Source organism: Solanum stenotomum, chromosome 8 (genome assembly GCF_019186545.1).
Source record: "Solanum stenotomum isolate F172 chromosome 8, ASM1918654v1, whole genome shotgun sequence".
In the NCBI taxonomy this organism is placed as follows: Eukaryota; Viridiplantae; Streptophyta; class Magnoliopsida; order Solanales; family Solanaceae; genus Solanum; species Solanum stenotomum.
Window position 1 is genome coordinate 56582940 of NC_064289.1, and position 14307 is coordinate 56597246.

A 14307-nucleotide genomic window follows, 5' to 3' on the forward strand; every position below is an offset into this window, starting at 1 on the left:
AACCTGTTGTAACATGAGAACACCATAATCATGGTAATGAGCCATAGAAGCCATTGTGTGCACCATTTGTTCCAGAGTTGGTTGAGCTATTAAGTGCATCGTGAGAATTATCAGCTACCTTGAATAGATTAGATGGAACTTCCCTGTTGTTAGGATCATTTTACAAGATTCTGTCTTGCCAGTGCTGTTTCATCCAACTTTGATCTATCTAGTATAGCCCCCTGTATCTGGAAATAGAACACACAAATGTTTCAAACTAACATTATTGCAATTTTGGCAAAGGAAAGTTTCAAAGTGCTACGAGCACAACAAGGAATATTATTGGTGAATGCAAATGAAAAAAACAGTTTACTTTGAGCAAGCCTGTTTGTGTAATAAAAGGCTAAGCTCCTGCTATGTAGGGAAGGGCCGGACCAAAGTTGCTACATATTCTTCTTTGTTAGTCCTCTTTTTTCTATCGCACGCTAAATATCTTCCTCCATTAATTCAGCTCTCTTAGATTCTTTGAGGTGAGTATTATTGATCCGAGAAATGCATACACATCATTCAATACACACAACATTTATTGTATATCATCAAAATTCACAATATTACATTTTCCCTAGTTAAGAAAAACTTCTAAAACTAAAAATCAAATCCAACATCAGAAGCTGCAACATAGGAAGAACCAAATCCATTACTCCAACATCTTCTTATTCTTGGCACCTGAAAATCTGAAAAAAAAAGAAAGTGAGTCACACAACTATAAATTTTTAGCCTTCGTTAACACAGCTTCCAACTGATTACTAGCAATTCGTATCAAGCGTTAATAAGTATTTGTTGATTACAAAAAGCATAAAACCTAATATATTAGTTGTTAGAATAAACTAAAAACGATTAGTGTAGAGCTTAGCTTGAATACCTGAAATTCTGAAATCAAATCCTTCTTTATTGGTAACTTGTCTAGAAGCGATTATTTCTTCCTCTGTAATTCCCTTGACCTCGCTGCTTCTTTCTCCTTTGTCTGATAATTTTGTGTTCCAGTTCTTCAATGATTCTTGCAAGCCATCTTAGATTTCCAGTTGAGATCAAGAAATATATTATGGATAAGCCAATACATAGTCCACTGCCATAGCCCATCAGAGCTGATTTCCAAAAATCATTGAAAAATTCAGAATTTCTTTCTTGATCGTCTAGCGCAGACACTGTATAGTTTGTCTCTGACACAGGATCATTGCCACAACCCTTTGAAACGGGGAATCCACGTAATCCATCATTACCTTCATATGAATTGTTCTCAAAGGTAAGAAATTGAGGCCCTTGAGGGATGCATCCTTGGAGATAATTGTGGGAGAGATTTAAGAATTCAAGAGACGTAAGAGAAGCAAGTTGTTGTGGTATCTCTCCTGAAAGGCGGTTAAATGAAAGGTCCAACGATTCCACTACAGATAAATTTCCAAGTGCTGGTGGTATATGACCTTTCAATCCATTATGAGACATATTCAATACCCGAAGAGCTATGAGATCTCCTAGAACACTAGGAATATGTCCTTCAAATTTATGGTTTGAAAGATCAATAATTGTGTACAAAGACAACATTTTCACAACTTCAAACTTCAATCCCTTTGTTACAACAACTACCGAGTCTTGGTAGTGGTAGTATACTCCACCTCGTTTATAACTTGGTGCCTTCATTGTTTGATCAATAGTCCTCATACCTTTCAAATGATGAAACTGACTCGTCGGTAAGTCTTTCGAGAAGGCATTGTAAGAGAGATCCATGATTCGAAGATCAGGAAACATGATTTCAGCACCTGAAGATCTTATGGGTCCATGCAATTTATTCGACGTCAACCTTAAAACTCTCAGCTCTGGCAAAGTTCCCAACCACATGGGGTATGTGTCATTGAGATGATTATCTCCTAGATCAAGAACTTGCAACTTTTTGCAATTGGCCAAAGATCGAGGGATTTCCCCCTCGAGTTCATTGCCATGCAAGTTGAGACTTATAAGTGAACTTCCAATGCTAAAATTTGTTGGAAGAGTCCCAGAAAGTTTGTTATTCTGCATATCATAAACCTGGAGGCTACTAATATTGCCAAAACATTGTGGAATCGCTCCCTCCAAATTGTTTCTGCCCAAATCTAGAATTTGTAGTGATGTTAAATTGGAAATAGATGGAGGCATCTCTCCACTGAGATTATTATGTGACATCACTAGAACCTGGAGGCCACTTATATTACCCAAACATTGCGGAACTTTTCCCTTCAAGTTGTTTCTCGGCATATAAAACATTTCAAGTGATTTCAAATTGCATATAGATGAAGGAATTTCCCCAATGAGATTGTTATCATTGAGAATCATATTTTTCAGATTTCTCAAATTGCCAAATGAAGAAGGAATAGATCCATTAAGAGAGCTATTACCCAAATATAGATAAGTAAGAGAACTCAAGTAACCTATTTCTTCAGGAATAGAGCCAGAAAGCTGATTATTATAAAGATGCAACCTAGACAAGTTGTTCAGATTCCCCAATGAAGCAGGAATAGAGCCAGAAAGCTGATTATTATAAATATACAAACCAGACAAGTTGCTCAAAATCCCCAATGGAGCAGGAATAGAGCCATTAAGAGAGTTATTACTGAAATGTAGGACATTAAGAGACCTTAGGTATCCTATTTCTTCAGGAATTGAGCGAGAAAACTGATTATTATAAAGATACAAACCAGACAAGTTGCTCAAATTCCCCAATGATGCAGGAATATAGGCATTAAGAGAGTTATTACTGAAATGTAGGACATTAAGAGACCATAGGTAACCTATTTCTTGAGGAATAGAGCCAGAAGGTTGATTTTCATAAAGAAGCAAAAAAGACAAGTTGTTCAAATTCCCCAATGAAGCAGGAATAGAACCACTAAGAAAGTTCTTACCTAAAGATAGCTTTGTAAGAGACCTTAGGTAACCTATTTCTTCAGGAATAGAGCCACTAAGAAAGTTCCTAGCTAAAGATAGCTTAGTAAGAGACCTTAGGTAACCTATTTCTTCAGGAATAGAGCCATTTAAATATACAGAGAATCTGAAGCTTGGTTAGTGAACCCATTTGTTGTGGAATTGTTCCTGAAATCTGATTAAAATTCAAGTTAAGATAGACAAGATTTGTGAGATTACCAATCTCAGGTGGAATGGTGCCAGAGAAATCATTCATGCTAAGATCAAGATTCTCAAGAAAAGGGAGAGATGAAAATGGAAAAGCATTGAGTGTAGCACTGACACTAGTATTTGTAATATTCAACGTGTTTACCCTACCATTAAAGCATACAACTCCATACCAGTCTTCGCATGTATTAGAACTCGGCATCCATGAAGTCAATAAGGAATTATTCTGGTTCTTGAAAGTTGCTTTCCATTTCAAGAGGGCAATTGCTTCCTCAATGGAAGCAAAAGTAACTGTAAAGAGATATAAAAGAGTGAAAAACTGAAGTGAAGAGAATATTTTGCTGGAAATGATCATCATTTTTTGAGTTTATTGTTTTGGATTCATAGGATTTGATATTGTATGTAACTTATACTAATAAAAGTCCAACATGAAACACGTTTTCTCCAAATTTACTAATTTTGCTGCTATCAGAGAAAAAAATGTTGTCATTCTCAAGTCAAACTTTGGGTTGTTTTGTGTTAGAGGTCTAACTCAGCCAAGGACTTAATCAAAGTGGCCAACTTGAATTGTCATTTTTCAATCTGTCTTAGCCGTGCTGAAAATATATTTTCATTTTTCAAAAGTTCCACATCAGACATCAATATCTAGCAGGTCCCATAAAATATATTTGAATATCACTTTTGTTTTTGCGAGTTTTACATTCGAATAATAAGTTATTTATTTTCCCTACTTGAACTATCGTCGTTTCAATTTGAAACACAAATTATTCACGAACAACTGAGACTTATGGGTTTCGAGGAGTGAACGTAATTTTATAGTAAGTGGCCTATCTGTCAATGAAATGTGTAAAAATTAGGTGATTTTTCAATCCGCTTAATAAAGTCGTATTGCAAAGGGTATTTTATGTTTATGAGACCTCCAAGAGTTTCAAATTTCTCATGCTCGAATATTTTGATAAAATTAAATTTCAATGACTCAAATCAATTTTACAAATATATAAAAGGAATTTCTTCACTTGGATTATTTTTTGATGTGAAGTATATTGTAGTATTTGTTAGAATAGGTAATGACCCTTGAAGAAAATTGGATCTCAAATTAATAGTGTTTTATTAGAGATAGATTAAGATATCTCAACCTTTGAGGATGGTTTGTGAATATTAAAATATCTAATTCTTTGCCTTTAAACGCGACTACTTAGAAGATGGTTTGCGGATTAATTATTATGACTTATAATACTTTTTACGTAGTTTTTAAATATATAAATTTTATTTTAACAATTTAAAGACTTCATGCCTGAATTTACGATAAAAATTAAAGGATTTGGCTCTTGAAAATTCAAACTATACATTATAAATTGAGATAGAGGGAGTAAGCTTCGTAAGATTGTTTTCGCAAAGAATAATTAAACACATTTCTCTTGTCCCAAGAAGAAAAAAAAAATTGCAAATCAACTAGAAACATGTTTTTATCAAATTTGCAAATTTGGCAGCTATCAGAGAAAATGTGGTCATTCTCAAGTCAAATTTTGAGTTGTTTCAATCAAGGACTTAGTCAAAAGTGGCCAAAATAGTTTTGTTATCAGACATCGGTCATGACCACTTTTAATGTATGATACAGACATGTCTGGTTCTCAATTCTCATCTCTACAATAGTGGATCATATCCAACAATTCTCAGTCTTAGACGTTACCAGGATTCGTAGTGTCTTTGTTACAAATTTGGGTTGTTTGTTTTTGTCTTTTAGAAAATGTTGTCATTTTTGAATCTATCTTAGCCGTGTTGAGAAGGGTATTTTATTTTGTTGGGATCTGCTAGATGTTGATGTCTCATGATGTGGAACTTTTGAAAAATGAATAAAGAAAATTATGAGATAATGGTAAAAAATATATGTGAATTTCACTTTTTTTTGCGAGTTTTACATTCGAATAATAAGTTATGTATTTTCCCTACTTGAACTATCGTCATCTCTATTTGAATGAAATGTGTAAAAATTAGGTGATTTTTCAATCAGCCTAATAAAGTCATATTGCAAAGGTTTTCTCATGCTCGAATATTTTGATAAAATTAAATTTTAATGACTCTCAAATCGAGTTTACAAATATATAAAAGGAATTTCTTAATATTGTTTTGTTAGAGATAGATTAATCTATGTCAACCTCTGAGGATGGTTTTTGAATATAAAAAACTCTAATTCTTCACTTTAAACGTGACCACTTAGAAGATGGTTTGTGGATCAATTATTATGACTTATAGTAATTTTTATGTAGTTTTTAAATATATAAATTTTATTTTAAAAATTTAAAGACTGCATGCTTGAATTTACGATAAAAATTATAGGATGGCTCTTGAAAATTCAAACAATGCATTATAAATTGAGATAGAGGGAGTAAGCTACATAAGATTGTTCCGCAAAGAATAATTAAATACATTTCTCTGGTCCCAAGAAGAAATTAAAATAAATTGTTGATCAACAGGAAACACGTTTCCTTCAAATTTGCAAATTTGGTTGCTATCAAAGAAAATATGGGCATTCTCAAGTCAAATTTTGAGTTGTTTCAGTCAAGGACTTAGTCAGAGTGGCCAAAATAGTTTTGTTATTAGACATCGGTCATGACCACTTTTAACGTATGATGCAAACATGTCTGGTTCTCAATTCTTATCTCTAAAATAGTGGATTATATCCAATAATTTTCAGTTTTAGATCAATAAAACTCTAGGCTACATTATCTCTAATTCATGTAGTAGATGTCAAGAGTTGATTTTTCACATAATCACTTAACTATTCAGAAAGTCACTTTTCTTTGGTTTGTTACATAAAAATTACTTAATTATTGTCATTTCACGTATAAAGTCACTTAATCAATTCAAGTTATATTTTCGTTAGATAATGATGGTGTGGAATTATTTTCAAGCTCTTTTAAAACATGAAAAGCCAACAATTCTCCGTCATCCAATGACTTAGTCAAAGTGCCAAATAGTTTTGTTATTACATATTAATACAAACATGTTTGGTTCTCATTTTCATCTTTAAAGTGATGGACTATATCCAACAATTCTACGTCTTAATTATTTATATAGCAGGTGTCAAGTACTGACTTCTCATATTATCATCAATTATTCAAAAAGTCATTTTTTCTGTTCTTTGTTTTGTGACAGAAAAGTCACTCAATTATTGTCATTTTTCCATATAAAGTCATTCAATCAATTTAAATGATATATTCAAATTAAATTTGAATATTACTTTTTTTGCGAGTTTTACATTCGAATAATAAGTTATTTATTTTCCCTACTTGAACTATCGTCGTCTCAATTTGAAACACAGATTATTCACAAACAACTGAGACTTATGGTTTCGAGGAGTGAGTGTAATTTTATGGTAAGTGGCCAATCTGTCAATGAAATGTGTAAAAATTAGGTAATTTTTCAATCTGCCAAATAAAGTCGTGTTGCAAAGGGTATTTTATTTTTATGAGACCTCCAAGAGTTTCACATTTTTCATGCTTGAATATTTTGATAATATTAAATTTCAATGACTCTCAAATCGATTTTCCAAATAAAAGAATTTCTTCACTGAGATTATTTTTTGATATGATGAAGTATCTTGTGGAATTTGTCGGAATAGGTAATGACCCTTGATGAAAACTGGATATTAATAGTTTTTTTATTAGAGATAGATTAAGATATTTCAACCTCCGAAGATGGTTTCTGGATATTAAAAACTCCAATTCTTTCACTTCACACGTGNTTAGGTGATTTTTAATCTGCCAAATAAAGTCGTGTTGCAAAGGATATTTTATTTTTATGAGACCTCCAAGAGTTTCACATTTTTCATGCTCGAATATTTTGATAAAATTAAATTTCAATGACTCTCAAATCGATTTTCCAAATAAAAAAATTTCTTCACTGAGATTATTTTTTGATATGATGAAGTATCTTGTGGAATTTGTCGGAATAACCCTTGATGAAAACTGGAAATTAATAGTTTTTTTATTAGAGATAGATTAAGATATTTCAACCTCCGAAGATGGCTTCTGGATATTAAAAACTCCAATTCTTTCACTTCACATGCGATCACTCCGAAGATGGTTTGCGGATAAATTATTGACTTATAGTACTTTTTTTGTAGTTTCAAAATATATAAATTTTATTTTAAATTTTTTAAAGACTTCCCTTATTTTTTGGTGAAAATTAAACTATTTGGCTCTTGAAAATCCAGACTATGCATTATAAATTGAGATAGAGGGAGTAATCTTCATATGATTGTTTTCGCAAATAGTAATTAAACACATATCTCTGGTCCCAAAAAGAACAGGAAATGTGTTTTCTTTAAATTTGCAAATTTGGTTGCTATCAGAGAAAATGTGGTCATTCTCAAGTCAAATTTTGAGTTTGTTTTGAGTTACACATTTAATTCAGCAAAGGACTTAGTCAAAGTGGCCAAAATAGTTCTGTTAGGACACATTGATCATGACCACTTTTAATGTATGATACAGACATGTGTCTGGTTTTCAATTCTTATCTCTAAAGTAGTGGACTATATCCAATAATTTTCAGGACTAGGCATGCTCCATCTTAGACATTTGATATTAATCTTAGGCATGAATCTCTCAACCTGGTAAGGAATATTTTTCCATTGATGCAAGAATTGTTCTTTAGGAAATTGAACAGAGAGCAACATCTTGATTTGATGGATAACCTGATTACATTTACTGCTAACACAAACATGAATTTGTAGTTGTAGTTGAGGCACATTAGACACTAGCCATTTCTGCTGCATCATCAAAGCTTCGTGTTGTAACAGTTGTTTGTAATTTAGTCATATTGGTAACCTGTTGTAAAATGAGAACATCATAGTCATGGTAATGAGCCATAGCAGCCATTTCGTGTACCATTTGTTCCAGAGTTGGTTGAGCTATTAAATGCATCGTGTGAATTATCAGCGACCTTGAATAGATTAGACGGAACTGTGGAACTTCCCTGTTGTTAGGGTCATTTTACAATATTCTGTCTTGCCAGTGCTGTTTCAAACTAACTAGTATACCCCCTTGTATCTGGAAATAGAACAAACAAATGTTTCAAACTAACATTATTGCAATTAGCAAAGGAAAGTTTCAAAGTGCTACGAGCACAACGAGGAATATCATTGATGAATGCAAATGAAAAAAAAAACAATTTACTTATAGTAAGCCTGTTTGTGTAATAAAAGGCTAAGCTCCTGCTATGTAGGGAAGGGCTGGACCACAAGGGTGTATTGTCATTTGTATGCAACCTCACTCTACATCTCTGCATGAGACAGTTTCCACGACAACCTTATCACAGAAAAAATAAAACTTGGCCTCTCCCACCATAATAACTTGCTTTGGGGTGTGAGTTAACCAGTTACGCCCAAGGTTGTTACATATTCTTCTTTGTTAGTGCTCTTTCTTCTATCGCACGCTAAGTACCTTCCTCCATTAATTCAGCTCTCTTAGATTCTTTGAGGTGAGTATTATTGATCCGAGAAATGCATACACATCATTCAATACACACAACATTTATTGTATATCATCAAAATTCATAATATTACAGTTTCCCAGGTTAAGAAAAGCTTGTAAAACTAAAAATCAAATCCAACAATCATAAGCTGCAACATAGGAAGAACCAAATCCATTACACCAACATCTTCTTATTCTTGGCACCTGAAAATCTGAAAAAATAAGAAAGTGAGTCACACAACTATAAATTTTAGCCTTTGTTATCACAGCTTCCAACTGATTACTAGCAATTCGTATCAAGCGTTAATAAGTATTTGTTGATAACAAAAAGCATAAAACCTAATATATTAGTTGTTAGAGTAACTAAAAAAGATTAGTGTAAAGCTTAGCTTGAATACCTGAAGTTCTGAAATCAAATTCTTCTTTACTGGTAACTTGTCTAGAAGCGATTATTTCTTCTTCTGTAATTCCTTTGACCTCGCTGCTTCTTTCTCCTTCGCATGTTAATTTTGTGTTCCAGTTCTTCAATGATTCTTGCTAGCCATTTCATATTTCCAGTTGAGATCATGAAGTATATTATGGATAATCCAATACATAGTCCACTGCCATAGCCCATCAGAGCTGCTTTCCAAAAATCATTGAAAAATTCAGAATTTCTTTCTTGATCTTCTAGCGCAGACACTGTATAGTTTGTCTATGACACAGGATCATTGCCACAACCTTTTGAAACGGGGAATCCACGTAATCCATCATTACCATCAAATGAACTGTTCTCAAAGGTATGAAATTGGGGTCCTTGAGGGATGCATCCTTGGAGATAATTGTGGGAGAGATTTAAGAATTCAAGAGACGTAAGAGAAGCAAGTTGTTGTGATATCTCTCCCGAAAGCTGGTTAAACGAAAGGTCTAAGGATTCCACTACAGATAAATTTCCAAGTGATAGTGGAATATGACCTTTCAATCCATTATGAGACATATTCAATACCCGAAGAGCTATGAGATCTCCTAGAACACTAGAAATATGTCCTTCAAATTTATTGTTTGAAAGATCAATAACTGTGTACAAAGACAAAATTTTCACAACTTCAAGCTTCAATCCCTTTGTTACAACAACCACCGAGTCTTGGTAGTAGAATCCACCTCCTTTATAATTTGGTACCTTTATTGTTTGATCAATAGTCGTCATGCCTTTCAAATGTTGAAACAGACTCGTTGGTAAGTCTTTCGAGAAGGCATTGTTAGAGAGATCTATGATTCGAAGATCAGGAAACATGATTTTCAGCACCTGAAGATCTTATGGGTCCATGCAATTTATTCGACGTCAATCTTAAAACTCTCAGCTCTGGCAAAGTTCCCAACCACATGGGGAATGTGTCATTGAGATGATTATCTCCTAGGTCAAGAACTTGCAGCTTTTTGTAATTGGCCAAAGATCGAGGGATTTCCCCCTCGAGTTCATTGCCATGAAAGTTGAGACTTATAAGTGAACTTCCAATGCTAAAATTTGTTGGAAGAGTCCCAGAAAGTTTGTTATTCTGCATATCAAGAGCCTGGAGGCTACTAATATTGCTAAAACATTGTGGAATTGCTCCCTCCAGATGGTTTCTGCCCAAATCTAATATTTGTAGTGATGTTAAATTGGAAATAGATGAAGGGATCTCTCCACTGAGATTATTATGTGACATCGTCATAACCTTGAGGTGAATGTCAGATTGCACACTGATGAAGCAGGAATAGATCCATTAAGAGAGTTATTACCCAAATATAGATAAGTAAGAGACCTCAAGTAACCTATTTCTTCAGGAATAGAGCCAGAAAGGTGATTATTATCAAGATACAAATGAGACAAGTTGCTCAAATTCCCCAATGAAGCAGGAATAGAGCCATAAAGGTGATTATTAACAAGATACAAATGAGACAAGTTGTTCAGATTCCCGAATGAAGCAGGAATAGAGCCAGAAAAGTGATTATCAGAAAGATACAAACCAGACAAGTTGCTCAAATTCCCCAATGAAGCAGGAATAGAGCCATTAAGAGAGTTCATACTCAATATTAGCTCAGTAAGAGACCTTAGGTGACCTATCTCTCAAGGAATAGAGCCAGAAAAGTGATTATCAGAAAGATACAAAACGGACAAGTTGCTCAAATTCCCCAATGAAGCAGGAATAGAGCCATTAAGAGAGTTCCTACCCAAAGTTAGCATAGTAAGAGACCTTAGGTGACCTATCTCTCGAGGAATAGAGCCAGAAAGTTGATTTTGATAAAGAAGCAAAAAAGACAAGTTGTTCAAATTCCCCAATGAAGTAGGAATAGAACCAGTAAGAAAGTTCCTACCCAAAGATAGCTTAGTAAGAGACCTTAGGTAACCTATTTCTCCTGGAATGAGGCCATTTAAATGGTTTTTATATATACAGAGGATCTGAAGCTTGGCTAGTGAACCGATTTGTTGTGGGATTGTTCCTGAAAACTGATTGATGTTCAAGTTAAGAAAGACGAGATTAGTGAGATTACCAATCTCAGGTGGAATGGTGCCCGAGAAATTGTTCATGCTAAGATCAAGATTTTCAAGAAAAGGGAGGGATGAAAACGGAAAAGCATAGAGNTGTAACCACGGTTTGCAAGTGGCTGAAAATTGTTGTTATTTGGAAGCAGCCTTGACATTTGACATCCAGAAAAGTAGAATTAGGTGATTGGACCAAACACATAAGCTTGTGTTTTTGCTTCTCAAGCTCAGTAGGAGGGTGAAGCAAGTCAGTGTCATTTGAAATCTTTGGAATACACATATTGTCTTGAAGCTTTTGTACGATAACAGATGTTGCAAGTTGCTCAAAGAAAAAAACCCTAGGCTCTGTTCCTTCTTTTTTATGATGCAACCTATTTATGTATAATGTAGTAACTAACGTTGTATCATGAATAATATCAGGACTTATGCATCAAAAAATAAAAAATACTAATTCACAATACAAAACAACTAATCCAGTACAACGATGAGCGCTACTTTATTTAGCGAGTACCTTTTTCTCAACTTCGACACGTACAATTCTACCGGATGTAGCATCAAAATAATGTATCTCTCCAGCCATCTTGTCTGTTGTTTCAATGGCGGATTTGAGATTCGATTCAGTAGTAATGGTGGATATGAGATTTACAAAAGAAACCGTTTGTCCAACAACTATTCCATCACTATTACATCGTTCATAACTCAGATCACTCACTTAAAATTCTAAAAATCTTTTTTTTTTTTTTGATAAAGTCATCATGGATCGTCTAATTTGGATCTGTTATGATTTGGGATAGATGGATGAGAAGAAACTTTGAATTTTGAATTCTCTAAATCTATTAGGGATTGGAATAGATTGATATTAATCTCTTTTGCGTGATTTGTGGACTGATAATTAATTTTACATTTAGATTCCTTTTTAAGCGCAACAATCAAGTTATTTAATGTATCGGACGCTATGTATTCGGATGCTACAATTTTTAAGGGATTTTTGTAAGATAGAAAAGAATAGGGATAAAATGTAATTTAGATTTTACACTATAGGATTTATGTAAGTTATACTAATATGACAAAACATCTATAAGAAATAGAACTTTCCTCCGAGACAATTGGTCAATTGAAACTTAAATAACTAAAATACCCTTCAAAATGCCAAGCAGGCATGTTGATACCAACATTTCCACTGGCTCTTCTAATATAGTAGATATAGAAAATCATTTTTTTTTGTGAGTTTTACATTCGAATTATAAGTTATTTATCTTCCCCACTTGAACTATCATCGTTTCAATTTGAAACACAAATTATTCACAAACAACTAAGATTTATGGGTTTCAAGGAGTGAACGTAATTTTATAGTAAGTGGCCTATATGTCAATGAAATGTGTAAAAATTAGGTGATTTTTCAATCCGCCTAATAAAGTCGTATTGCAAAGGGTATTTTATTTTTATGAGACCTCCAAGAGTTTCAGATTTCTCATGCTCGAATATTTGATAAAATTAAATTTCAATGACCCAAATCGATTTTACAAATATATAAAAGGAATTTCTTCACTCGGCTTATTTTTTGATATGAAGTATCTTGTGGAGTTTGTTAGAATAGGTAATGACCCTTGAAGAAAATTGGATCGCAAATTAATAGTGTTTTATTAGAGATAGATTAAAATATCTCAACCTTTGAGGATGGTTTGTGAATATTAAAAAATCTAATTCCTTCCCTTTAAACGCGACCACTCAGAAGATGGTTTGCGGATTAATTATTATGACTTATAGTACTTTTTACGTAGTTTTTAAATATATAAATTTTATTTTAACAATTTAAAGACTTCATGCCTGAATTTATGATAAAAATTAAATGATTTGGCTCTTGAAAATTCAAACTATACATTATAAATTGAGTCAGAGGGAGTATGCTTCGTAAGATTGTTTTTGCAAAGAATAATTAAACACATTTCTCTAGTCCCAAGAAGAAAAACAAAATAAATTGCAAAGCAACAGGAAACGTGTTTTTATCAAATTTGCAAATTTGGCAGCTATTAGAGAAAATGTGGTCATTCTCAAGTCAAATTTTGAGTTGTTTCAGTCAAGGACTCAGTCAAAGTGGCCAAAATAGTTTTGTTATCAGACATTGGTCATGACCACTTTTAATGTATGATACCGACATATTTGGTTCTCAATTCTCATCTCTACAATAGTGGATCACATCCATCAATTCTCAGTCGTAGACGTTACCATGATTCGTAGTGTCTTTGTTACAAATTTGGGTTGTTTGTTTTTGTCTTTAAGAAAATGTTGTCATTTTTCAATCTGTCATGGCCGTGTTGAGAAGGGTGTTTTATTTTGTTGGGATCTGCTAGATGTTGATATCTCATGATGTGGAACTTTTGAAAAATGAATAAAGAAAATTATGAGATAATGGGCAAAAATATATGTGAATATCACTTTTTTTTTGCGAGTTTTACATTCGAATAATAAGTTATGTATTTTCCCAACTTGAACTATCGTCATCTCAATTTGAATGAAATGTGTAAAAATTAGGTGATTTTTCAATCTGCCTAATAAAGTCATATTGCAAAGGGTATTTTATTTTTATGAGATCTCCAAAAGTTTAAACTTTCTCATGCTTGAATATTTTGATAAAATTAAATTTTAATGACTCTCAAATCGAGTTTTCAAATATATAAAAGGAATTTCTTAATAGTGTTTTATTAGAGATAGATTAAGCTATGTCAACATCCGAGGATGGTTTTTGAATATTAAAAACTCTAATTCTTCACTTTAAACGCGACCACTTAGAAGATGGTTTGTGGATCAATTATTATGACTTATAGTATTTTTTATGTAGTTTTTAAATACATAAATTTTATTTAAAAAATTTAAAGACTGCATGCTTGAATTTTAAATACCACTTTTAATGTATGATACAAACACGTCTAGTTCTCAATTCTTACCTCTAAAGTACTGGATTATATCCAATAATTTTCAGTTTTAGATCAATAAAACTCTAGGCTACATTATCTCTAATTCATGTAGTAGATGTCAAGGGTTGATTTTTCACATAATCACTCAACTATTCGGAAAGTCACTTTTCTTTGGTTTGTTACATAAAAATTACTTAATTATTGTCATTTCACGTATAAAGTCACTTAATCAATTCAAGTTATATTTTCGTTAGATAATGATGGTGTGGAATTATTTTCA

The 14307-nt window shown here is 33.0% G+C and overlaps 3 protein-coding genes and 2 pseudogenes across 5 annotated transcripts in view; 1 reads left to right on the forward strand and 4 right to left on the reverse strand.

Moving 5' to 3' along the window:
• Nucleotides 1-14307, forward strand: part of LOC125872870 (vacuolar protein sorting-associated protein 2 homolog 3-like) — a 377001-nt pseudogene that overhangs the window by 121611 nt on the left and 241083 nt on the right.
• The window catches only part of LOC125872850 (receptor-like protein Cf-9 homolog), a 345297-nt gene that overhangs the window by 61747 nt on the left and 269243 nt on the right, over nucleotides 1-14307 (reverse strand). For all 3 annotated transcript variants that reach the window (XM_049553647.1, XM_049553648.1, XM_049553646.1), the window contains one exon: nucleotides 8580-8821. The gene's annotated coding sequence lies outside the window, so the exon portion shown is untranslated. The remainder of the gene's footprint in view (nucleotides 1-8579; nucleotides 8822-14307) is intronic.
• The window catches only part of LOC125872846 (receptor-like protein Cf-9 homolog), a 315600-nt gene that overhangs the window by 52314 nt on the left and 248979 nt on the right, over nucleotides 1-14307 (reverse strand). The window lies entirely within an intron of this gene.
• LOC125872856 (receptor-like protein 9DC3) overlaps nucleotides 652-14307 on the reverse strand; it is a 109827-nt pseudogene continuing 96171 nt past the window's right edge.
• LOC125872853 (receptor-like protein Cf-9 homolog) lies at nucleotides 943-3493 on the reverse strand. Its single transcript, XM_049553653.1, has 3 exons — nucleotides 3036-3493; nucleotides 2645-2977; nucleotides 943-2572 (listed from the first exon to the last, which is right to left on the reverse strand). The coding sequence occupies exons 1-3, from the start codon at nucleotides 3491-3493 to the stop codon at nucleotides 943-945; spliced, it is 2421 nt and encodes an 806-aa protein (XP_049409610.1).